The 27914-nt window shown below is 39.1% G+C and overlaps 1 protein-coding gene across 1 annotated transcript; it reads right to left on the bottom strand.

Moving 5' to 3' along the window:
- Positions 1–27760, bottom strand: cpxm2 (carboxypeptidase X (M14 family), member 2). The gene is made up of 14 exons (XM_087845108.1): positions 27373–27760; positions 24731–24832; positions 20301–20410; positions 17660–17799; positions 13507–13591; positions 10873–11023; positions 10512–10600; positions 7858–7981; positions 7486–7682; positions 5655–5834; positions 4644–4941; positions 4247–4386; positions 3843–3942; positions 1–538 (listed from the first exon to the last, which is right to left on the bottom strand). The coding sequence occupies exons 1-14, from the start codon at positions 27653–27655 to the stop codon at positions 282–284; spliced, it is 2256 nt and encodes a 751-aa protein (XP_087701234.1). The 5' UTR covers positions 27656–27760; the 3' UTR covers positions 1–281.
- Between the last annotated feature and the right edge of the window lie 154 nt (positions 27761–27914).

Consider the following 27914-nt stretch of genomic DNA (forward strand, 5'->3'; position numbering starts at 1 on the left):
ACAAACTTGACCTTCCACCAAATGAAAAGCATAAATGTTTCCCGTTGAGATGAGAGAAAAGTTGATGATGACAGTGAGTGCAAAGAAGCTCTAACCAAACAAGAAATCAAATAGAGTGCCCCGTTTAAATTAATCCACATTTTTAGTCTCAAAACACTAATTCCACTGACAGCACTCAGAAGGAATCTGACACAGGTCCAAACCCAGGCTTGGCCTTCACCGCCGTCTGATCAGAGCAGATGTTTCTTTTTAATTCTTCCTCCAGCTACCTCATACGGTCATTATGTTCCCAGACGTCTCCTTCTGGACCTCCGAGCCGCAAGCTGCCTCATGGGCAATTTGATGGGTTGCTTTTTGAATTTTTCCATTATTTCTTTAATTCGTGACATGTTGGTGCGGCCAATGGTGAAGTCGCAACGGGTGGCACCCATCTCATAGCCCACCTCACACTTCTTGCTCAGGAGGCTGTATCCCTCAGCCCTCGCTGTTACTCTGTACTCCCCTGGGTTCAGCAGGCGCCAGTAATCACCGTCAGCAGCTGAAGACACAAATACTGAAAATTAACTTTGTTCGTAGGAAAGTGCTGTAGCTGTCATGGCTATCACTGAGTAAAGAGGTGAGCAGATTTTAGAGATACGAAGCACTTAGTGCTATCAAAATTAATATGTTAGCATCTGCGATTAAATGAATAACTTTCAGATAGTGTTCATCTGTTGTTTTTAGGCTTCCCAATTCTTTCATCCTTCATTTCTCCAGCTTCATCAAGTTTTTTAAGGACACACTGCATACAGTACTGTGACAGGTTTCTAGGTAATAACTTCGGGAATCACCTTGTTGGCACCAAAATACTTTTTTCATGTCTGTAAAACTGTGTTATTGTTGGCATTTTTTGGCATATTCAACAAAATATATAGCAACACGTTTTGTTTTTAGTTTTTTTGACAGACTGGTAGAGTATCAAAGTGTCTAAAGATACAAGTTCCTTTTCTTCCCTTTGCTAAATTGTTTAAGTACAGACACAACACTGGTTCCTCCCTTGAGTTAGGTAACTTTTTAAACTTGAATGAGTCACAGGTCAGTGTTAGGTGGCTTAACAAACAATGCAACACCATCCATCCATCAATTTTCTTCCACTTATCCAATTAAGTGTTACGGGAAGCTGGAGGTGATTCCAGCTGCCATAGGGCGAGAAGCAGGGTTCACCTTGGACAGGTTGCCAGTCTATCACAGGGCTAACACAGGAAACGATTCACACCTACGGGCAATTTAGAATCACCAGTTAATTTAACCTTACAAATTGCATGTTGTTGGCCTCTAGGAGGAGGCCAGAGTACCTGGAGCAAACCTTGGGGTGCGTACATGGAGAAATCACACAGAAAGGTCTCAGCCCAGCCAGAATTTTAAAAAGCAAAACAAACAAACAAAAAAAATAATAATAAGAAAACAGGTTCCTCTGAAAATGGTCGGCTATAAGGACTGTATGGAAAATGAGTGAAAAAGCATGTTCATAGAAAAACCTTCTGAAATGTTCTGAAAGCCTGGAAAACTACCATTAAAGACCACCTAAAAATTATCCGTGGAAACAAAATATAAAGAAATGACAGGTGGCTCAAGACTATTGCACAGTACTGTATATGTCAAAAAAAAAAAGGAACATATGTCCATTTTAAGATTCTATAGAAAACTTTGTTCTCTTCAATGTTTTGCTTGATTTTACCTTAATTATGACTTTCAGTCTTAAAAAGAGAAAAACTTGCAATTATCACCTTTAATTAATGGAAATAGTGCAATTATTTAGTTACTTTTTATCAGTTGACAGGACTTTGATCTGCTTGTGCATACTTGCCATACAGCCAAATTATTATTCCCTTCAGTTATACTGTTGGCTAACCAGTTTCTTCTCTTTCTTTTTTTCAAAAGCACGATGAGCACATTGATCAGAAGTGGTAAATTAGCTAATAACATCTTAATTGCTTGAGAAAAATATGCACCGACTCAGCAGTTCATCATAGAAGCTGACACTTAATGAATTTAAGTCTTTTAGATCCAGAGTTTTGCAATGCCCTTTCCATCTTCAGGCTTCCCCCCGAGTGGCTTCATTTTTCTAATCCAGTCACTACGTCCATCTTTAATATACAGGCCATGATATAAAGCTGAAGCATAAATTATGGTGAAATTGATTTCTACAGTCTTGGCACAGCCACGAGTAAGACATTTTACTATATGTGATGCACCCTTAAGTGTTTTACATATTATGGACTGTGAAAACACATTAAAGCACACTATTTTTGCCACAGTTGCAAAATGCAGATTCTGTCCTAGAAATCTGAATTTGAACAGCCCAGTAAGCAGTGGCAGAAAAACAAGCATCATAAAAGCCTTCATTTGATGCCTAAAATAAATGTTGGCGAGTTCTGTGTGTTCTACTTTTGACGAGGTAGGTGTTGTGTAAAAGTAGAAAGAAGCTCTTTTAAAAGGAGCTCTGCTTTGTCGTGTTGGGTTTTCTTGGTCTCTCTGTGCCAAATACTGCCTTTACGTGACCTGAGTACACCGGTGCGCCTATGGAATATTTTCGGCCTTTGACTCACTCACAAAAATGACAGTGTTGCGTCCCTCCTGCCATCCAAACACCCACCTGACGCATCTGACCAACCACTGAGACAAATGAAATATGAAGGCAGGTCTGGTTCTGCTGCTGTCAGTCCAAATAGTTACACAACAGCATCCATGCTCATATTACTAGATGGAAGAAGAGAACTGAATTGTTTTCTGAAGTCACTGCATGAAAAATGCAATGGAACTAGAGTGTATTTCCATTATCTATTGGATATCAGTGTATCAGCAGTACCAAAACTTTTTGTCATGTCTTCTTGGTGACTACAGCTGTTTCATCTTGATAAGAGAGAAACCGCCTTGCAAACGCCTTTTTCTAAAGGTCCATAAAGTTCCAAAGGAAATTCAAAGCAGCTGAAAAGGTACAATCATCAAAGTAAATACCCTCACATCTTTCCTCTCTGCAGCTGAGAATAGCGAGAATCCTAAGAGGAAGCGCTGACTTAAACTTAGTTCCAGGAATAATAATGGCCAATGTCCTTTTGAACATTTGATTTCACGCTCTAAGTACAAAACTACTTTGGCTTGGAAAGCTGCATTTTTTAGGCATCAGAATAGATTGCCTTGAGGACTCGCACTTGATTGTTAAATTCGGAGCAGCACAGGCTATGACTGTGAATTGAGTCAGAGCTCCGCTAAAATACATAACCTGCTTTTGTTTGTGCCTTTTATCCCATCTTATACCGGAATACCAACTCGTTGCAAGAATGATTCATTTCTGAGGAATAAGCTGGACTGTGGAGACAGTTGAGTCAGAGCGCCCCGAGGCAGCTTCTTCTGCTTTGATTGCAAAATCTGAGCTTACTCACAAAAAATTTCAGATGAATGCAAAAACGCTGCTGCAAAACAGACGCTGACAGCTACCCAGGTCCAGACAATTGGAAGGGGGGTTTCTTGTAAATATGTTTACTTTGTACTGGGTTACTAGCTTAAACCATTAACCATTAATGACAGAGTACACACAGAGATCAACAGTTAGCAGCTACTGCTATTGCATGAGCTAATGGGGATCTCAAAAAACTAAAACTAAGAAATGGCCTTTCATTTAGATGTCAAGCACACACATATAACGTGGCAGACAAATAACAAATAAACACACAGCTCACAGGCAAGTTTGCAGCACCAGTCACAAGGACAATATTTTTCTATGTTTACACACATACAGAGGATAGACTGAATAATAACCTCACTGTCACAGTAATAAGAATCAGGTAAAAGCAGCATGATACCTGTACGAATGTCATGGTTGATGCCCTCCACAGAGATGATGGCATTAGCTATTCCACGACCCTGGTGGTCCTTGACTACACCTTTGATCCCACGGTGCACCTGTACGTGGAAGCATGTCATTTAATGATGTGAAGTGTACCGCATGTTGACAGTTAAGGATTCTATAATATAGTTCCACCTCATGTAGCACCGATATTCAAATAACAGCTAGCTAAACCTATATTTGACAACAGCATTAATTTGGTATAAGACAGTTATGGTATTGATATAACATTAGTAAATTAAAACCATGTACATTATAAAAAAGCTCTAAAATATTAAAAATGTTTAAGTGCCTTTATTGGTTATTTGTTAAGTTTTTTATGTACATGTGTGAAATTTAGGGGCTCCTTTGCCTCTGTACCTGCTCCATGAATACAAGAAGAGACTCGCGATTGTTCTCCCACTCCTCAGGCAGGTCACTCTCATGAGGAAATTTGTCACAACCCACATACATCGACAGCTCAAAGCAATTTGTGTGCAGATAGCTGAAATCATTCATACCTGCCAAGAAAAAGAGACAGCAGAAGCCGGCAGAATTAGTTCACTTACTGGCCAGATCTGTGAAATTAGAAGTGGGCTTAAAAAAGCCTTTCATTATTCTTTGTTTGTCTGTGAATTATTACATAATGCTTTGGCTAAAACCTAGAAGCTCTGAAAGCAGAAGTTTTCCAAATATGCAGATATATGCTAACAAAAAGCTACAGCTCAAAGGCTCAGAGCTGAGCAGAGAAATCCACCCTCCAGATATGGACACTAACTGCCGGCTGCGGTGTGCCAGGATGCGCCGTTGATGGTGCCATCCTCCTTGGCAAAATCTTGTGTGTGGCAGACCCGTCGGTTGGCATCAGTCATCAGACGGTGGGTGGACGCGTAGGAGAAGGCCAGCCAGCAGAAGATGTGGTCATCTGGGGTCGGGGTTTGCTCCATGACCACCCCTTGGGAGCGAGTTCTGTCATACGGGAAGGTCACCACAAGCTCCCCACCCTGGAGGTTACCACCCAACACGAAGGGCATCTTCTCCATCCATGCTATCAGAGCTCGTGTCTCCAAGGCAACCTACAGGCGGGAGGGGATACAGGAAAGGGAATGATAATGTACTTCATGCGATCGTCTCGGCACAGTCACTAAATAAACTCACTCATGCTGAAAACAATTTGCTGCAATGTGCTGTCAAGAGGGAGTAATAACAATATTTAAATGTTAAAATACTGCAGTAGAATTTTAGTAAAATCCACTTCAAAAAGTGGACAAATATTCATCAAGAGGCAGGAAATTGATAAAATTGCCCCTGCTGTTCAAGCTCATGTAACCCCTTTTATCTCCAAGCACAGGCTGAACCAGTTAGCCAGGCAGGCAAGGATAGTTTTCACAGCTTTGTGAGCACAGATGGGGATCCCAGCTCTACAGCTGCAGCAGCTATTCTGGAGGCTTTGTATGACTCACTCGGGGCTCTCACCAACGTCAAAACACTCGTGAGGATGAGCTTTAAATAGATTGCTGGGTATATTTTAGCTCACAGCCCCTTTGTCGTCACACAGCGAATGCATCCGCTTCTCCCAAAATAGACAGCACTGATATGCCCCCGTGAAATGTTTACCCTTTTCAAAAGACTGATAATCTTCTCTATGAAATTTGTTTGTTACGCTTCTAGGGAGTCCAAGACAAAAATACAGTGTCAGAATTTGTCACCTGAGGGAAAAGTCACTGGAAACCAAATGGCAATCACAATTTAAAAGACAGACTATCACGGGGAAGATTTACTGACTTACTGAGGCATTTGTGGACTGGTACCAATCTGGGATGGCGATATGGTGGTTGAACATTTTACGAGGAGCCCACTTCTTTGCCTCACCTGCCCACAGAATAGCGTTAAGATCAGGAAAGTTATGGTGAATGTCGATTCCATCGTTGCTCCATCGACCCAGAGACCAGCCGATGAGCTCGGAGCCCTGCGTAAAACAAAAGAAAACCACAATATTTGGGAAATTCAAAGACAGTGGGAACACAAATCTATGATCACAGATGGAATTCTGTCAGCGGCGGAGGTGGGAAGTATGGAGTTATCATTAAGAGGCTTAGCAGAGGTATCAAGCCAGGCACAGGAGGGGCAGGGGCTGCAGAGACTGATCAAAAAATCCTGTGGTCCATCCACACAGTTTGCCAAACAAACAACATGCTGTCGAGTGGAAGGTCATCACCTGCAAGCAAAAAGGGCTTAAAGCTGCTTTAAGTGTTTTTTTTTTTTATCACTGCAACACAGTTTAAAGCATCCTTAATAGAAATTTATGGAAGATATCTGCCCCTCCCTACCTTCTTGTATGCCAAAACAGCATTTTGGGGCAAAGTCGCCATGCTTTTATTTGACTGATGATCCATGCAGCTTTAAACCCATCAAAATTAAAGTTAGTGGTCTTGTATGCCAAAATATATGATCAGAACTGGTGGCTGCCGAGTGCCATGGCAACTGATTTTTATTTGACAATATAAAGCCTAAATTTTTCATCTGTGTTCCGAGCTTGGTTAACCCATTTGTTACATCTTTCTTTGATCATTGCTTGTTTGGGAGTGGACACTGATAGTGTTTGCTGAAACTAATTAGCTATGGTTTGATGAGACTTGGGGCTAGCAGGAGCCAACTCAAACTTAAAGGGTATGTAGAGCCACAGGACCAAATGCTAAGCTGAGATGCAGCAAATGAATGCAGCAGTTTTCATGTTACATAAGATTTTAATACAATGAACAAAAGAAACTGTGATCCAAGAAACTATTTTTAAAAAGTCAAGTTTGAAAAAAGCACTAAAACTTTATAATACAGCCCACAACTAAGGGCATAATCCCCTATAATTAAATGCCATGTCAACATATTTTATTTGAAATTATAATGTAATTATATTTATCTACAAATACCTAAAGGTAGGTACACTAGAATAAGGGGGTAAAAAGTCTAATTTTTACAGGAAACAAAGAAATAATTGTAATGTAAGTAATTGTAAGTAATCGTAGGGCTTTTGCAACTGTTGTTGTAATTTGGCTTTGTATAAATACCATAAAAAGCTTTAATCCATGGCTCCACAGTGTAGTAGTCATTCACCTAACAAGCTAAAGTTCCCTTGTTTTATCCTGGGAGGAGACACAATTCCCTTTGGAATTGCATCAGAAAGGGCAGCTGGCGTAAATAAATCTGTCAAATCAAACATACACAGCTACCTGCTGTGCCAACCCCTGGTGAATAAGTGAGCTACCAAAAGTAGCTTCTTCTTAAAAAAAAACTTTAATCACTTTAATCAGTCAGGAAAACACGATAACTTTTAAAAAACTGGCTTGCCTGCTGCCTTTATGTAAGCGTCACAGGGTTCAGTAGCTTCATCTCTTTTAACTTTGCATGTACTGAAGTAAGACATGACACTGAAACTGGTTGTTAGCTTTTGTGAAAAGTGTGTTACAGTATGCACTCACATTGTTCATTTTCTGTACATCAGTCAAACTAATTTTCCAGCACCACATGCACTTTTATTAGGAGGAGACCAAGCAGAGAGATGCTGCTTTCACCAGAGGCCAGATCGTGGTATGAGGTCACAAATGGCTGTCTTGCAGACCTACCACTTCAAAGGCTTTCTCGTACCCATCAGGGTTGACAGATGGCAGTAGATGGATTCTAGTCTCTTCCACCAGGTGACGTATCCGCTGGTTGCCAGATAGGTACTCCAGGCACATGAACTGCATCAGCAGGAGGAGCAGTTCTCGTCCCAACACCTCATTACCATGCAATCCTGCCGTGTAACGAAACTCTGGTTCGCCTAATCAACAGTTTCACATTAAGGGAGAGATCGAGAGAGAGAACAGATGGAAATTTATAGAGCCATCACTACAGCTGTAGAAAGAAAATAACTCTTAGGAACACTGTGTGTCTTTGATGTTCCTTTTTTTCTGCATTATGTTCAGCAATCATAATTCACTTACTTAACTACTCACCAACTTCATGTTCTCCCGGATTGTCCGAGATCTCGATCGCATACAATTTGAGGCCACTCTGACTTTTTCCTATGTTATAGATCCGGGTTATGTTGGGACACATTTCATTAACCACCTTCATAAGCTGTGGAAAGCAAATAATGAGGCATTAGCTACTGATACTCTATATAGAATCTGACCTAAATGTGAGAGCTAATATCTACTGCAGAACTCACATTATCTTTGGGGCTCCGAAAAACTACTTCCAGAGGTACAATAGATCAAAAAATACATTTATTTAAAAAGCTAGGTGGAATTTTTGTGGTATTTACAGTTGAGATGCAAAATTTTCAAAGTCACAGAAGTGCTCAGAGGGACAGAAAATCACGCCACATCAGTCATTTCATGACAAGAGAACAGCTGTCATCTTCTGAAAGCTGCCCAACAAGCGAGCAAATCGACCTTGAGTTGAGATTGTTTTGACAACTGCTGTTTTCAAGATAATGAGCAAACTGTTAGGCTCACCATGTGCACTAGTTTAAAGTTTCACATTTTTCAATCAGAAAATGGTGACGAGTGGGTTTGGTCACAAATTTGTCTGCTTCTTCACATTTGTCTGAGGAAACAGATAAAGCTTGTTTTGAGGTGCATGGGTTATGTTGTATATCATAACTGCAAATGCCTCCTACATGTTGTAACCTGGCATGCACCTCATTGGAAATTTCACGTCTGCATGCCAGGTTACAGACTATAAAGACCCATCACTTAAATCTAAATCAATAGTTACACTAAGTTTCTTAAATGTCCACTGAGAGCTGGCATCCAGAAGCGAGTTAATCTGCATACGTTTGCTTAAAATATTCAAATTTAATGATTAAATTAACAAATTAGCACATATTAAAAATATATATTTTTGGTTTAAACAAAGTTTAAGCAAAGTGATGCCTTGGCTGTTCGCAAGAGGTCACCTTAGCTAATTCACTGAACTGGGCCTCTCTAGTTTGGTTTGGTTTATTGCTAACAACTTGTTCAAGAGCACTAATTCTATCTATCTATCTATCTATCTATCTATCTATCTATCTATCTATCTATCATAATAATAATAATAATGGCCTTGCTTAGTTGTAAGAACATGTGCACATATCCTTAAAGTGAAAATATAAAAATAAATGACACTCCAGAAACACATTTTCCAGTGCTGTGTTAAAGCCCTTATTTGATAACACTGTAGCCAGTGTGAGGGGCTTTGCAGCAGCAGTCAAGGCAATTATGAAGCCTGCAAGAAAAGCCCATTGAATGTCCCCCACAGAGGCAGATTAAAATAGAAACAATTATTGTATACTCCTCTTTGTAAGAGTGGTGACACAAAGAACATGTGCAGTTGGAGAAAGACTAACTAGCTGTTAAGTAAAGAAACCCCAGTAATGTCATTTGTGTGTTCTAGCTGTTTCAGCTGCAGCAGAAGTTATTAGCAGGTCATGGGGTTTAAATCAAGTCTGTGTTTAACGTAACTTCTCATGTAAATCATTAAACAAACGTCTGCTTTTTATTGATAGAAATATAGGATCCTAAGTCTCAGCTCAATAAAGCACAGCATGCCCTTGATAAATAAACCTGGGCTGTTATTTACCATGATCACTGGGGGACATTCTGCCTTAGAAGAAGGAATCTTTTGCCAATTCTCTGTCATTTTTTTTTTTACAGAAACATAATAAAACAGAACGCAGCGCATGCTACATGCTTAAACTTTCTACTTACGCTAATGCTGTTATTAAAGAGAAGCATCTCTGCCACCGTGTTCTCGGGCGATATTAATTTAGAGTGTGAAAAGTGCTCTTTCCTCACCATTTATAATGTCTTTTCACTGTCTGTGTTTGGCAATATCAGTAATCCCAAGGGCGCTGTATTATAATCAGCCGTGGTCCACGGAAAGGACAGTCCTTGAGCATCATAACGGATATCTTTTTCATTCCCTTCATTGGACACGTGCTTTATTCGGGAAGCCGCAAAGGGCTATTTCCAATTTAAGCAGCAACAGATGAAGGGGAGATGTGGTACATACAAGAAGAAGCAAAATGCCAAGGGTGCAAGAGCCCTACAAAAGGAGTTTTAAAAATAGCCATTCCTTTCTTTATGGAGGCCTATTGGTGCTTGAACTCCCTGTGTGAGACACGTTAGCTTTAAAAGAAAAGAAAGCAAAGAAAAGCAGAAACTTTGATATTTCTATAATATAATTTCAGGCACTCACAGCAGCTTTCTAAAGACCCATACATAGCAGTCTGAGTGTGCTAAAGAGCAGTTCAGAGCACATGTAGTCGAATGTTTGACACATAGAACTGCTACATTAGAGACTATTACAATTCGCAGTCACGCTGGCAGAGTGTACGCAGTGACAAATACAGCTGTCCTCCTTCTCAGTACAAACTAGGCTTCTGCTCTTGACAACTATATGAATAAGTAATGTCACAAGCAGAGATGCTTTATGAATTTTTATGTGGCTGGCTCTGTTCGCTTCATTTGTTACACTTGTACACTTTGTTATTGCAAAGGACACAACTTGTCTAGTGTTGGCTCGAAGTTATACGCCATTTTTATTGCTTCACGCTCTGGTCTGAATAAGAAATAGGTTGAGTCTTTTCTCTTTTTTTACTACTGGTCTGCTTACTGTAACTCACCTGCCTCATTTCTTTGTAGCTGTGATGTCTGAAGTCCAAGTCATCTGTTGTTGTGACTTCATTGCGTCTGTGATAATAATTATTTGGATCTGGAATCAGAAGACATACAGTTACTGGTTTTTAAAGATTAAAAAGCTTCAGAACGATTTAAAATTTGCTCTCTTGGTTTCAGTTTAGGTTTAGCCTGTGCAAAGTGAAAACATTTTCTTTCTAGTCTTGTCCTGTCTTTTGCACCAACAGTGTCATGATTACTGTGGATAATCTCTGCAGATAGAAAACCTTTAACTGGGAAAAGCAAAATCTGCCCTGCAAGAGAAATTAAGGACTAATTGTATCTGCTTTGTCCATACAAACCCGTCACCTGGCATAGGACAACCAAGGATCTCCACTCGCATACAGATGCTGCCCCTTGTAAACCAAGAGCGAGGGTTAATTCGAATGTATCGACTGACCACAGGTTCTGGGAAGATGTTCCGGACTGGGATCTCTTTTTCCCTGTTGCCCTTGAATATCTACTGAGACAAAAAGATAGACTTACATAAAATAAATGCTAAAGAGGCTTTTAAAATATTAAAAAAGAAACAACCCAAATATTATAAATATAAATACTTATTAAAAGAAAAAGAGGTTGTACAGTTAGAACCTGCAAAGACCAACAAAAAATTTAAAAACACATATAAATGCACCTGTACAATGTTATGAAACTTTGATACCACTGGGAGTTTATTGTAAATTTTAACACCCACGGTTGGAGCTTTCATCCGCACCTTGTGGCATTTTGAAATACCAACAGAACAGTTTGGCATTTGGCACAAAAGGTGGGTGAGAGGGAGGCTTGTAGCAGACATTAAATTACCATAGGGATATTATCTCCCACACTGATGACATCACCAGCCAAGGGAGTGCACAGTTACACCAAAATTTAATTAACTGGGATGTGAACCACAGAGGGAGCAACGAGGATATGATTTTCCTCAAAAATATTAACTTGATCCGATTTGCATGTGCAGAAGAGATTATTAATCTTTCCTTTTTTCTTTCTTGCTTTCTTTCTTTCAGTTGTATTTGGTTTCTGTCTATTCAGTTACATAAACTGCAGAAGTGTTAAGTGGGGAGAAAGATCCATCTCTGACAATGAGCCAGGATGAAGTTCCCATCTGCTTCAGCATCCTCACTGTTTTTCTATTGCACTGCAGCTAAGCAAGAAATAACCAGGCATCTAAATCTCTCTGTTAATTGCTCTGTAGCCTTTTTTAAAAAATGGTTCCATCCAACCATGGACACGGAAAACAAGAATCCTTATTAAGCTATGGTTAATAGGGATATTAACAGTATAAGTATTTTTCAGTATGATACATATGTCAGAAGACTTACCCACAATACTGTATGAAAGTCTTGAGTGGAAAAACAGTATAAGAGTTTTTGCAATTCTAATGAGCTTGAAAGGCAATATTTGTTTGGATAGTGGCTGATAGTGTTTCATTGTATGTTTTCTATGCAAGTATGTTTTAGTGCATTGGAGTGTGTTTGGCATCATTGTTGTGCTGAAAAACAAAGCTGTTGCCATCCAGATGCTGTCCACATGGTATTGCTTGTAACGCGTTACTGTAATCTGATTACTTTTTAAAGTAACAAGTAAAGTAAGGGATTACTATCACAAAAACGGTAATTGGATTACCGTTACTTTCCTGTAGGAACGCTGCGTTACTGCGTTACTAAAACCGCGATTTTTTTTTTTTGCGAGAATGTCTCATGACACATTCGTGACAACAGCTGTGTGCAGATCAACAATGGATAATATATCGAGTACCGAGAGAGTATGAGCGTGCAGCGTTTAAAGCGTGGAAGTACTGACCTTACTTTGAGTTTGATTCCATAAAAAGTGACAAAAACACTAGTGTCTGTTGTGCGTGTGAAGAAAACTTCTTTTTACAGCGAAAAAAACCCCTAAACAAGCACCGAGTGCGCAACGACGTAATGGGAAATTCACAGAGAAACTCGCGGATTCTTCCACTGACTGCTGCAGCACACCTGCACCAGGGCAAAAACATCCGCCTACCCTGCTACTGCTTTACAGGTGAAAATAGAGCAAAAGGACCGCTAGTCTTTGACTTTATTTATTTTCTGCTGTGTTTTACTTGCATCTATTTGAAAGACTGAGTGTAAACACAAAAAATATTTTATTTTATGTGCTGGAATGTGCAGAAAATAGGTTTAATGTTAAACTAATTTCTTCAAGTCAGAGAATGGTGCATATCATTTAATTTTTACTTGATGCATGAAGTTAAAAGATTAAAACTGATAAAACAAGTTTAAAAAAAAGAGACTTTTCCATTTGATTACATTTTGTATGATGGATTATGCAGAAAAAGTAGAATTGGGCTGAAAGATCTATGCTTTATTACCTATTCAGGTTGTAAATCGTGTTTTTAAAAAGTAACTAAGTAACTAAGTAATTAATTACTTTTGAAAATAAGTAATCAGTAAAGTAACGGATTACTTTTTTGGGAAAGTAATCAGTAATTAGTTACTGATTACTTTTTTCAAGTAACTTGACCAACACTGATCGCCAATACAGCTGACTGAGATACAGCTCTAAACAAGTCTCCACCGTCTTTTATAGCTGGAGTAGACACTCACTGTTGTAGCTCTCTCCTGACCTCCTCCATGCATATTGATGATGATTTGAACCACAAATTGGATTTGTCACTCCAGAAGTCCTGTTGCCACTGATTTTCAGTCCTGTTTTTGTGTAATTAGAAATACCTCAGCCTTTTATCCCCGTTTCCCTTCTTTAAGAACGACTTATTCACAGGAAACTCTTCCACTGAGCCCATTTCTAATAAAAAGCAGATGTATCAGCTGAAAGGCCAGATGCAAAAAAGAAATTCAGAAAAGCCTGAAGAACCTCGGAAGAAAGTCTGGCTCCTTGTAAGCAAAATATAAAGAAATGAGGGGTGGATAAAGCACTATAAATGTCTAGATTGTTACTCACCAAGTCTTCTGAGCCATTGTTCAGTGTTATCCAGGTATGACTGTCATTGCTAAACATGACCTTGTACGAGGTGACCCAATCACTCCTGTTAAAAATTATAGGAAGAATAAGGGAGAAATGTCATTTGAGGCAGTGCATTAGAAAACTGCACTGCAACTATGAAATCAAGATTTTTTTAGAGTATTAATCATGTTGAATAAAAGGAGCATTCAGGCCTAGACCAAGCAGTGTGCCAGATTCACTGGGGGTCTAGTGGGAAACACTCAATTATAATATCAGGCTTAAGAAGTTATCTTATTTAGATGGGCTCTGTGCTCTGAAAACCTTCTGTCTTTTAGTCATTTTAATCTATTTTCCAGGCTTTTCCAGGCATCACTTGAGCTCTATTAATCTCCTTAAAGAATACAATCTATTAGTGCACTCTTGTAACTTGCTCACGCTGTTTAATCCATCACAGTGAGCATCAAATCTGTAAGACTGAGGACAATATGCATTAATCCTTCCTAGAGTTACACCATACAAACTTTTAAAACCAGGCCTCGACGGCATTATCATAGAGCAATCGGGGCCATTACTTCCAGTAAAGACACAATTTTTCTTTAGGGAGATGTTGGCGGGCTACGTTGCACATTTGAAACTCGCCATGTTGACTGTTACATAGGCAGACTCCTGCAATTAAACATAAACATACTGAAAAATAAATGGTGAACTGAAAAAACTCAGTTATACATATTTTTACACAAACTAAAACAAACTAAACAGAAAGAAATGTAAAAAATAAAAAAGAGGAATTTAATAAATATGAGAACAGAGGAGAAGTAATGTCCCAGCCATGTCCTTTAGAGGTACTTTATGTTGAACACAGACAGGTGAGACATCACTCAGTACAATGCCTTTTAAGTATGCCTATATAAAGAACTCACAGATGGCTTAATGTCCCATAACACCAGACAGACCTCTAACCAAAGTCTGCAGTATGTAGGTTGGCAGTGACTCCCTTGTGCCTCCTATGCTTCTGGATAAAGACATCAGTGCTGAGCTGGTCTAGCCTGGTAAGAATTCCCAGCTCTGTTAATTAAAGCACTGTTATAGAAGGAAGCCCCTGAACTGGCACTGCAGACAGTTACATACCCTACAGAGCTAATTGCAGAGAAATTCTGTCTCGGGCATCTGTGTCTTCTGTGCCATTAGGTTGCACCAGCATTGAAGGGAAATTACAAACACAACTTGGTAAAGTCTCTCACCTTGCTCTCTGACTACATAGCAGTTTTCTACAAAGTCTGTGCCACCCAGTCCACTTAATAAGTACAAAGGTCTGAAGTGTTCAAATGACATTGTTGAGGAAAGTTGAGAAAGGTAGATGGCAGGGGAAAGTCTGCTGGCCTTCTCGCTTAAATGCAAATGTGGTCCTCAGTTCCCTCCAGTTTTCCACTTTCTTGTTGTCAAAATTGCTCTAACACTTATTCTAACAATTTATTTAAGGCTTTTAAGCTTAATAGATAAGTACTGCTGTCCATCAGTCCGGAAGGGGTTATAAGGGCATTTCCACATAACGTGAAGTCCACCATACTGCAGTTAGAAATATTATTCACAAGTGGAAAACATCTGCCAATCTTCTTGGGACTGAATGTCCCAACAAATTCACCCCAAGGTCAGACCACGCAATGCTCAAAGATCTTTTTAAAAACAAAAAGTCTAAAAACAACATCTCAGACTCTGCAAGTCTTGTTTAGGATGTTAAAAGTTAAAGATTATGACAGTACAATTGAAAAAGTTTGAATGAGTATGGCTTGTTTGAAAAGACTGGTGGGAGAATACCTCCTCTCTCTAAAAAGACATCAGCAGCATGACTTAGGTTTAAAAAGTTGCATGTGAACAAACCACAAGATTTCTGGAACAATGTATTTTGGACAGACCAGACCAAAGTGGAGACTGGTCATAATGCACAATGCCACATTTGGCAAAAACCACACAGCATATCAGCACAAACACCTCATACCAGCTGTGAAGCACGGAGCTGGGTTTGTTTTGCAGCCACAGAACCCTGGAAATTCTCAGTCATTGAGTCAAACATGAACTCCCCTGTACACCAAAGTGTTCTGGAGGCAAATGTGAGCCCATCTGTCCAATAGCTAAAGCTTGGCCACAATTGTATCATGAAAAAGACAATGATGTTGTAAAGAAGAATGGACTAAAATGCCTCCATGATGTGACAGACTGATACAGAACAGTTACTTCGACATACGCAGCTAAAAGTGGTCCTAGAAGCTGGTAAATCATGGCATGTGCTTAGTTTTTCAGAGCACTGCTTCTCTTTTGTGGCTTCATTTTTGTTAAAATATTGACATGATGAAATCTGTTTATTTATGTTTATGTCATTTTGAAAACTTCAGAAGCTGCTACAGTACCAGACGATTTTTGGTTATGTCCTGATATATAAAACCTTGGAATTGACAGAGTGTGTGCTTTCTTTACAACGGCTGTCAGTTTGTAAGTAATAAATTGACCAGGTTGAAAAGGTAGAACACATATAGTATCATTAAGTCTAATGTTGGCCCATTTTGTTACCTTTTTGGCTACATGGGATGCAATCAAATCTAGTTTAAATATCGTTTTTTCACATTTGTGGGTCTCTGGTAGCGGAAAAGCTCTTTTGATGTACTAACATGTATAGTTGCAGATTTATAACAAAAAATGAAGATGACAAGGTGTTGTGGAATGTGTTTGAAATGTTTTTTACCATTCTTACACACATGCTTACACACAAAATGACTGAAACAAAGCTGGGGCAGTTTCATAAATCAGTTGATACAAACCTAGATAACTTTCACTCCACCTAGGGTGATAAAATGGTTTCTTACCCACAGTGAAGTGTTTGTTTCCTGCTCTGTGCTGTGGAAAACACCCTGATTTGATTTTAAAATGGCTTTAAAAACAGTATACACTGCGGCACAGTAATTGAAGCAATAGTGACTTGTAGGTGGTTTCTAAATTTAAGAGTAAACGCATGTGTGGATACTCAAAGAAGACCTGGCACACTTGTTGTTCAGATGTAGCAGTGGGAGGTGGGAGATATTTATAGTTAAGTACATAAGACTCCACCGAGCCATTATGGTGCTGCAGTTTTTGTTTTACATACACTTTTAGCTGCACACTCTTTCTAAAAGCATTTTTAAATAATAATGCCTACTTGTTGCATCTCTTTTTCCCCTCTACATCTGACTGTCTCCAACAAGTCCATAAGGCTGTACAGTCTCTCTCCTCTGAAGTGTTATTTCTAAAAACGTGGTGACCTTTTAAGAGTAATGAAAGAATCAGGCTGCACTCCAATCAGTCATATTCATAAATCCTTAATCCCACTGTGACGGGATCAGAAAAGCCTCATGAAAAGGCCAAACACCAGTGAAGGTTCGGTGCCATGTAGACAAGATTGAAAAGCTTGTTTTGTTTATGTTTGTGGAGTTAAATTTTCCAGATGGGTTCAAGGGAAAATCCAAGAATTTCAGAATGGTTATGTCTGTCTACGTTCAGTTTTATTACGGAGAGTCATTTTGAAACTCGTGCAATATGTAAACTGTTTTATGACCATTTACTGTGCTTGAGTTTGTATTAGCAACGTTAAGGACGCGGCTCCATGAGTGGCAAAGCTAAATCTGTGACTCTGCCATGCGAGATTTACAGATTCATACTGAAACAGTATAATGCCATACTGTACTGAACAGTAACTGCATAAGAGCAGAGAAATAACATTTGCAAAGCAAAAGGATTCTCAATATTTACTCTTGATGGAAAATTATTCAAGTTTCTCTTTTCAAAGTTCAGGTAAATGGTTGCATAATAATGTTTTCAGTCTTGATTTTATCTCCCTGTTGTATAAAACACAAAAAAGGACTTAATCAAGGTAAGTGGTTAATGCAAAGATTGCCTGCATTCATAAACTTTACATAACACTGCGCTTGATATTCAGTTATAAATCTCCTTGCAGATTTTCTTTAGAATTATTTTCACAAATATATCAAACCAGGTTCCAATAGCCTGCATAAAATCCATCCCACATATTTATCCTGTTATGTTTCATGGACAAGAACAATCTAGATCCTCACTGTGCAACCATCTGCAACTCTCCATACATATCTGCTGGGTTCCTACTCACGACCAGAGGGAGCTCCTGCCTTGTGTGATGACCCCAGTGAACTTTGTCAGCCTCCTGGCATCCACCTCAAACCACTGTAGAGTGTCATCTCTCCCAGCACACCAGGCCCCGTCATAGAGGTCATCTTCATAAAGGCCAGCCTGCAGGTCAGAAAAAGCCAATTTAATTCCACGTGCGCTTACAGTCTGAATATGGCCCAACACACTGACTGGGAACATTTTTTCTTTTATAAAATTCTAATTAAAACTTACTATTGAAGTGTTTTATAATGGAGACAGTGAAGTGTGAAGAATATCTTCTGAAATAAGGTGTATTAACTATAAATTTGACTATGTACGTACAAGCCTACTCTTTTTTCCTGTCACATAAAAAGAGCGAACAAGAGAAAAAAACAGAGCCAGTGAAGCAGAGTTATAGGGATGAGCACGTCTATAAAACAGGGCTTAGTGTTGAAAACTGTTCTTCCTCTCCTGCAACTCTTTCCAAATCCCACCATTTCTGTTTTTGTGTAACTCTTTTAGTATGATGTACAAACCTGGTGCAATAGCTGAAAATGTTGCACTGATTATAAGGGATCAAATGCTACTCTGTAAAGCCTGTGCTGTACCAGCCAACACACTGGCTCAGAGTACGAACACTCATTTTCATATTGCATGCTTACAGGCTTGACTGTTTATTTTTATCATCTAAATTTAAACATTAGAATGAGATACTTCACTACAGATGTTAAGGGCATGGAGTCATTTCCTCCTTACCATGACTTTCACGTGCTTTAATCAGAAAGATTAGGATGTTAAAGGCCATAGTATAAATTCAACAGCTGATCCTAATTCCAGTTACAAAGGGGTTAGGCAAGGAAAGGGAAGATGCATTAACTTATGAAATCCAACAGACATGTGAATGTCTTTAAATGCTTCTTTAATTTATACTAGTGTGTAAAAATGAGTCACTCCACATTTCTTTATATTTTCCTTCCACAGAGTGAGACTTTGTTGCAGTTTTTTAAGTTGTGTTCATTATAGTTCTCCAGGCTTTCTTTCAGCCAACATTTTCCTCGACCCTGACATTTTCAGAAAATATTTTTTGTTCTTGTTTGCTAAGGCAGTTAACACTGACCGACAAATTACTAAAGAATAAAGAAGACACCTAACTCAGGCATGAACCAGTGTTGTATCTACACATAACAGACAACTTAGGAAAGAACCAATTTTAAATTGTATTTTTAGGCACTTTGTTACTAAACACTAATTTCTTTCGTCAAAGCAGCAAAAAGTGCCAAAGATATCACAGCTTGGCCTATATGAAATAGTATTTTTGTACCAATGAAGCTCTGTTTTCACTTCTATTTATCTCTGCATGTTTTGCTGCATTTTACTGGAATAACATAATGAAATATAGAGGGACTCAAGAGTTTTGCACAGTATTCGAGCCGTAAGAATATTTGGCTTATTTGAACTAAACACCTGGTTCATAGATGACATTTGTAGTCTCTTTTATGTTCTGTTTGTCAGCCAGTTAGAAGGGTGTCTCGAGATATTTTAATGAAAGATGAAATGCACTGGCTACGGAAAAAATGATTGACTCCCGTATCACGTGTCTTGTCCAGGTGCGGACAGTGAGACCTTTTCATGAACTATTTAGTGGAATAAAAGAAAGATGGCACATCACTTTATACAGTATGTTCTGCTACCAGATGGAGACTCAGTTTTGAAACATTACATGTATTACAGATACAAAATTTATATAGGGCTTACTTTTCCTGGTTTTGCTTTCTTTCAATTTTGTTCCTCCATAGATTTTCCTTCTAATGCATGTCTTTCAAACTATAGTTAGGGGTTAGAGTTATATATAGTTATCTTTTAGTAGTGTTTTATGTATAGTTAAATGAATCCCAGCTCTTTTAGTATCTTTCATCTAAACAACATATAACACTGAGCACAGGCCTGAGTCAACAGACATCTGCTTTTTGTGGTCCTCCTTATTCTCTTGACACCATCTGTCTTTCTATCATGTCTGCGCTTACACACCCACGCGCACACACCCACACACACACACACACACACACACACACACAACAAATCCTTTGTTTTGTAGTTTGCCATTTAATGTCGTCTTGAGTGAATTAAGTGTATTTGTGCGTGTCATTAATTGTGCAGATAGATTTGGGGCGGTGGAGCTTGCAGAATGTTAGGCTAGCTGCACACTGCATGCAGGCTAATGCACTCAAAGCAAAGCTTGCACTAACAGGAAACACTTCTCTTCTCCCAGATGCCAGTTCTTTTTTATTAGGTCTGGGGATGTGCCCCTAGTTTGATGGTAACACTATTACTTTCACTGTTTAGTTAGCTTTGGGGTATTAAAATATTCAGTGAGCTGAAACAAGAAGATAATGTCATTCAATCTTACAAGGGAAAAGCCAAGTTATCACAGCTCACATCGTTGCATGCAGCGTAAATATGGATAAAAAAATAATACTATCTTTCAATCTTATTTTTTTGTATTTATAATATGGAGCCGGAAAAAAAAATGCCTTCACAAAATGTTAAAGCTTCCGAGGAAAGACGAGATAGCCCAGGGTATAATACAAGTCCCAACATTTCTGGTAAGTCTGTTACGCCAACACTTTACATTTCCGTCTCACCTGAATGTTAAGGCGACCTCTGTGTGCACCAAGGCCATAGCGTTTGGTAGATGATGCATGAAGCTGAAAATCATCAATCTTCAATGACTCCAGTCCAATGGGAGGGCATTCTAGGTAATGAGAATTACAAATTGGCTTGTGATGGTAATGTTATGTATCATGTGCAGCTGTGGTAGAAAGTTGTTTTTTGCAGAGTATGCAGATGCCTTGAGTCAGACACAATGCATCTGTATAGCTTGAGTAAACCGTAAGGTACAGTTTAGACTTTTCACAAGAAAATTAGAGGATCAAATGATACAACACATAGTTTTATGTGACCACTTTCATTCTAGTAAAAGGAACATTTCTCAACCTTTATCATAGCTGTTGATGGTCATTTTGTGCCTCAGTCCAACTTAGCATAGGGGTCTCACATGAACTACATTTCCTTTAGCAGTCTCACAGTGTGATCTTTGTTTTGATTGTTAAACTGATATGAATTCCAAAACGTGTCAGCCTTCACGGGTGATTAATGACTCTGCTTTGAATGCTTGCTTTTTATAATTTAGCAAAGCACACCTATCAAAGTCATCAATCTACACCCTGAATACATGATTAAATAGCTAAAACGACCAAAGCGATATCAGTATCCCGAAGGAAGGAAAAAAAGGGGAAATTGCAGCAGCTACTGCTTTTAGCCTGCTGATAACTTTTTAATGTTATGAATGAGAACACGGTTTGATTTGGGGAAAAAAGGTCTATTTTCATCTGTTTTAACATGCATTAACCTGCACTAAATAATGAGAATATCAGATCAAAATAAAAACAGATGTTTCTATAACTTGTTTTTTATGTTCTTTGGCGTAAAGCTAGGGTTAGAATTATGGGAAATTAAAATTAAAATAGATAAAACCATAACCACAATAAAACATCATCTTGAAATTTTATCTCTTATATGGATCAGGCCAAAGAAACTTTCAAGATGTGGCTTCCATTGTGGGATCATTTCCTGCAATGCAACCTGAGCCCACCCTTTCAGATAAACTTCACAACCACCATGTGTGTCATTTTGTTTTTGAACTCTTTCTATAAGCTGAAGGTAAAATAATACTAATCGGATGTAGCATCATTTCGCAGACTTTCTGACTTTCTGACTTTCAGACCCAGAGCATGCAACTGTCTTTACAGGCTGAAAGTCCCCATTTAACCACCATACATACAGTATGAAGTCAAGCAGAAATGCTAAAGTGTAAACAGAATACACTTGGCTTGCACAGATCATGCTAATTAACTGCAGATCTTATTTGTTTTTTTTCTTTTAGCTTTTCCTCTCTGGAATATCTTTATACTTTCACAGTGTATGTGTCAAAAATGTTACTTTTATTATCGCAAGCTTGACACTTTACAAACTGAGATGACACAATTTTTTTTTTTTTACATCCTAAACTTTACGGTTTTAAGTCCAAATCACAAATTTAGAAATCTACATGAATGCAACTCCAATAAAGAGATGTCTAATCTCTTATCCACTGGATCTCATAAAATACTGAACGTTTCAGTGATGACAATTAGCAGCCATCAAATCAAATAATCAACTCTGTGAGTGCAGAAGTTATTTAGTATCACCAACTGATGCTAAAGCAATGGGTTGGTTGCCTTGCCCCCATACTCAAGATACATTTCCGAAAAACACGCTGATAAAACTCAGTCCCTGAGAGCTGCACGTCACTAAAAGAGCTTTTGTTTGCTGCTGCAGAGCATTTGGAGTTTATTTGGACAGATGCCTGTATTTAAGTGATTGCAGAAACTGAGGTGGTGTATGCTGAACAGAACTACTTGGGTGATATTGGCTCATCTTTTAACAGTGCAAGGGAAATCATCCAGTGAGGACCAAATGGGCAAATCAAAGTTGACGTGTGAAATCTCTGCTGCCCAAAAGCTCTTTAGGTCAGATCAGGCTGTTTGCAGACTTCCCTGGATCACAGCAATGGAATTTCAGAGCAAGAATTTCCGATTGGGCACCAGAGTGTTTGTACATGCGGCATATGCTGCACATGTCGCTGTCACACAGCCAGGCTGGCCTTCATAAATGAACAACCAGAAGTGTAACAGGCTGACAAAAAAGACACGTGAACTTTCCTTCTTTTACCTCTGCAGTAAGATTTAAATTTCTTCCAAAAGATGAAGCTGACTTTGCATACCTGACTGAAATATTTCAAACATTGCCAATCACAATCCCCGAGAGACACCACAGACAAAGAGGATCAGCATGCAGAATGTGCACATGCATGTCTTGATTTATGTTTGATGCATAAAGCAAACATAGCTCGAGCTCAAATTAATTCCTGCTGTAAAACTGAAGCGGAAAATTTGATTAACAAGCCAAAGGCAAAGCCGCTGGGAAGACCAGCTAGCGTAGTATTTATAGTAACTCTATACAGTAATAAAATATGTGTTGCTGCACTTGCGACCCTGTGACTATATTTAAAATGCTCTCAGATTCACATTGTAAGTCCGTGGGCCTTCTGAATGCAGCGATCACAACATATTAGGGACAAGCCTAGCCCACAAAGCAGCCCAAGGATCAAGGTTAGCAGAACAAAAAAATAGACTGTTGTCTGCTTTCCTGCAAAGTCCTAAATCATCATTACCATCTGCATCCAATCCTTCACAAGAGGACCCCCACATACACACATTTGCCTTCAAAAGCAACGTGTAATAAAAATGACAAAATAGATACTGAAGGCATTGCTATTTAGGCTAACTGCCTACTTATCGCTGAGGCCAAAACCTAATTCTGTCAGTTACAAGCTCTCATTTTACATTTTGTGGTATAATAATGAAATATTTTCTGTGTATGATTTATTCATATTAGGATGTTTATGTGCTGCGAGTTTGAAACTGTTTCCAAACTAAAAGAAGTCGGCCCTTTATTTATTAGATACACTTTGAGGAAACACTTTGAACACTTGGGCAACAACTTCAACTGTTTCCAGTAAACTTTATTTAGTTTTTTAAACTAAGTAAATAGAATCCCCATCCCTTGAGTTACAAAGCCCATATGATCACTTCACCATCAGTAAGTACTGCATCCAGTGCTAGGAAGTCAACTTTGGCACCCGCCAGTGTGTTGAATTCCTCGACATTTCCCAAGCCTGTAACTCATTTTTAAATGACACAATACTTACTATTTATTCCCCTTACAAAAGCGACATTGTTTCGCCGTAATAGAAAAATTATTTAACAACTCAGTGTGCCAGAAGTAAGCCTCCCTACAACCCTTGATACATTTTCTTTTCACTTTTCATCAGCCGAGCAGAAAGAAGAATGGGGTTTTTATCAAAGCCAGCATCTGCAGCTTTACAGAGTACATGTGACAAATCCTAGTTGAAATATTTGTTTCAGCTGATTTCTGTTACATCCGACGTGAATAATGAATGAGCTGTTGAAACATCTGCTGAATGAAACCTTGAAAATCCCTTTTGGTCTCAGATGACCAAAAACTCTCATTTGTTTTGGTATGTGCATGTGGCAGACACTCATGTTCTCCTTGACTTTTGACAACAGCCAAATAATTAACATTTCAGAGATGGAACAAGTTCTGAGTATTGGAGGTCTGAAAGTCTATAGAAAGTATAAGCCCTGAATCCCTGCCTCTGATAAATTAGCTGCTACCAGAAGCTGCTGAAACATATTCAAAAACCAAGTTGAAGTTTAAGTTGTGATTTTTTAAGTCTGCACCACATCTTGACAGTTCAAGGCATGCCAGGCATGTCGGCATAGAGTTCCTATTTTCCATCATGAAATAGTATCCAACTTTCTGCTCTGCTGCATGAATGCCAAATTAAAAATGGCAACCTTTCTCCCTGTCTTGTTTGCATAGCTTCAACATAAACACATAAATTCGCAGTTGGCCCCAGTCACTCTTAATTTCCCAGTATTAATAAATAGAGCTTCTTGAAGTAAAAGAAAGGTCTTATCCTGTGTAAATAAGTCAAATAATGGCAATATTAGTACATTATGAGTTGTGGAAATTGTGAGGTTAAAGCACACACACTTTGCACTGAATCACACTTTGAGTGGAGCAAGTTGACGTGCCAAAAACACAACTGGGGCATCCTGGTTTTAGTTTATATACAAATATACTGTGATCCATGGAAACCAAACACAATGCTTCATAGGCAAAGAAGACATCAGTGCCTCTGCGGCTAGACTCCAGTTCTGAGAGCATCATCTTATACTGCCAAACCTTTCCTCTCAGGGAAAATATGGTTTCTGAAAACACTTACTCTACCCAAAAGATTTGTCATCTCTGAGAGAGCTTGTATCTTTTTTCCCACCATAGAAATGATCCTTGCACAGTGCAGTACAGATGAATTTTTATGAGATCATGAATTTCCCATAACAAGTGAGTGTCAACTTTGATTTGCCCATTTGGCTTTTTTACTCACCCTTTTTTATCGGGTTGTATTGTTGTTCTCCTTCTGAGACGCTGTTTGGGTTTTTCACTGCAGTCTTCTTGGTCTTCTCTGCCTTTTTGTTGGGGGATTTTACTAAGGAAGGAATTGAAATGTTAAAAAGGGGAAAGAAAAGAAAATTATAAAAGGCTGAATCACATTTTAAATTGCTGATCCACGGATGTCAACGCAGAATTTGATAGGAAAAGTGATGACAAAGGAGAAAATGGTAATGGATTCAGGAATGGGGACTGAACCAAAAAATTATTTCTGGGCACAGAATCTAAAAACATTTAACTCTTGTGCTCCCTACATTCAGTTCATGTCTGTCTGCCTCTCACATTAGATAAATAATGCATTTTAATTTGCACTTTTCTTGAAGTTCTTGCATTATATAATCAGGAAATCAAGGTTCAAATACATCATAAATACACCCAGTACATGCAGCAGGGTATGGGGCAGTGAGTTAACATTAAAGGTACTGAAAATGCTTTTTATTTGACTGAAGGTTGGGATGGGCTCCACATGACAACAGCTCTTCTCACATCTGTAAGTTTTTATCTGCATCTCTTTCTGGGGACAGGTTCAACTCCGCAGCGCTCTGAGCTCCACATGTGCTTCAGCAAAACCGATTAAGAAAGCACCAGCATATGGTTGTTGAGACACTGGTGAAATACCAGCACTACACATGACATTTAGTTAATCATAGTACAGTAGAAAGATGACATTAAACTCCACTAAATGAATTCCAGAGATCCTACTTACGAGAAGCAGTGAAGGGATGGGTTCTTCCACGCAACAACCATCAATTAAAAATGCTCACTCTCCACATTTAAACCGTTCCCTACACTGACACTAAGATGTTAAAAAAACTTCCATTCTTCTTCTCTCTTTAAGACTCTTAAGGTAAAGTAAAATATTGATTGTCATTGTGGATTTAAGTTGAAAGCAAAACTCAATTCATGACTAATTCTTTTTATTTTTTTTGACACTTCAGTGCAGTCGTGCAAGCTGGAAATACAACATATATAACATGCAAGGAATCAATCGAGTCTTCTGCTGGCGCACCTCTAACTAATGGTCCTACACTAGCTTTGTTCACCAGCTAGTTTCTGTGCATTACTGTTAGAAAAGGGTAACGTACAGCTTTTTTTCCCCCTCTAGCTAGATGTCTATTTTGTCTGCAGAAAGATGTAGATAGTTAATATTAGGTACAATTAATATTTAAAAAGAAAACCGTTTAAAAGTGCAGCTTTAAATACAACACTTGCATCTATACATTTTCTTTGGCTTATCCAATTCAGGTTTGCATCTGGGCTGGAGCCTATCACTGCTGTCATTGGGTAAGAGGCGGGGTACGTGCTTAGCAGGTCAACCAGACTGCCACGCGACTAACGCTGAGACATCTATTCACACCTACTTTCAATTTAGAATCAGCAAAAAAAACCAGCAAGCTTGTTAACAGACTGCGGGAGGAAGCCTAAGTACCCAAAGAGGCACAGAGAGAACATGAGGATCACGCGCAGACAGGCCCCAGGCCCTGAGGCTCTGAGGTGACAGTGCCACCTCACCGACTCAGATACTGTAGATAACGTTATCTGGAAGACACTAAAGTGATTAAGATGCATTTAATTTGATAAAAACTGTAATTGTAGGGAAGAAGCAGCCTCTGTATCACTGTTAACACCTTCCTCCTCCAGTCTGAGACACGTGAAGTCAGATGCCTGAAACATGAGGTCACTTTCTACACAGCTGCACTACGCCATCAGCCACCAACCAACACAAACCCTCACAGCCTGTTACTGTCTCCCAATCACCTGGCAGCATTTCAAACACACCTACAAACCTGCTCCTGCATGAGCAGAAACTCTTTGAGGAAGAGATTCAAGCTGTCCATTTCAACATGGACTACAGGAAGACCGCACTGCTGGTGCTTGTTACTTTTTGGGACAGCATAGGTTTCACATGTGCACTGCACACCACCACACAGTGCAATCCTAATCTCAACCATGCATGAAGCTTTAAATCCTGCTGTTGTGCTGCAGCCAAACAGAAACATGGGTCTGTATGCATACTGAGTAGTGAGGAGGACGACTACATCATGAGATCATTATTTTTATGAGTCAGTGAGCACATCAGGGTTGGATACGATGCCTCCAAATTTTTCATCTCTATTCATCGATTAGTGTGAGCGTCGGCTGTTAGGTGATTCTGAGAAAAGGTGATTATGAGTGATGTTTCACTTTTTCCACACAGCAAGCACCCAATGATGCAAAATGCCAAATAATATGATGTTTGTGATGTTATTTAATTCCAAATAATATTGACTATGAAAAATAAAATGCTAGAATGACTGTTTTAAAAACTGAAACCTGTCTCAACACTATCTCATAAGTTTACCTTTCCTATGGATTTAACAGAAAAAGAGGTCACAGCAGCACAAGATACTGTTAGAATTGTCTGTTATCAAATCTTAAAGATCACTAATGCTCATTAATTGCTAATGATCATGCTTTTGTAGAGGATTTCTAAAAGAAAATGTACAGCAATACACAAAAAACTGATAAAAACTCACTGATATTGTTTTTCTTTAAACGTTGCTTAAGTTGCTCTCTAACTCACAGCAGTGTTTTTACCTGTTTTTGCATCTGCTGGGGTTTTATGTGTCTTCTTACTGCTGTCTGACTTCGCCTTGGCAGTCTTCTTGGCAGAATGCTCCTTTGGGTCTTCCTCACCATCAGGTATAAAGGAATTTTGCTTCTCCAACACCTGGACCTGGTTGTATTGTTCTCTTATCAGCAGCCCCTGCATGTAGTAATCCTCATCCTCCCCGACAGAGCCGTGGGTAAGGTCTGCCAACCCCACAAGGAGTCCCAGCAGGGCCAGGGGGGTTAAGAGCCTGAGGTGTTTTCTTATCATTTTCTGGGGATTACCTCCAGTTGAGAGTCCTGATGCTGTCTCCAGAGGAGCCTGCTGCTGCTGCCGGGCAGCGTCCCATCAACTGCTCGCCTTTCTCTCCCTTCCCTCTCCAACAGGAAGAGTTCACAAAGTTTTCAAAGCACTCCTAGTCACTGACGAAAGCTGGGAGCCAGAGGGTCCATGGACGCCTCTGCCTGAGAAAAATGCAGCGAGGGAGGGAGAAACAGAGAGCAGGAGATGAGGAAGCAGAAAGGGAAGA

This window comes from Neolamprologus brichardi, chromosome 8 (assembly GCF_056152115.1).
Source record: "Neolamprologus brichardi isolate AB-2024 chromosome 8, ASM5615211v1, whole genome shotgun sequence".
NCBI lineage: Eukaryota > Metazoa > Chordata > Actinopteri > Cichliformes > Cichlidae > Neolamprologus > Neolamprologus brichardi.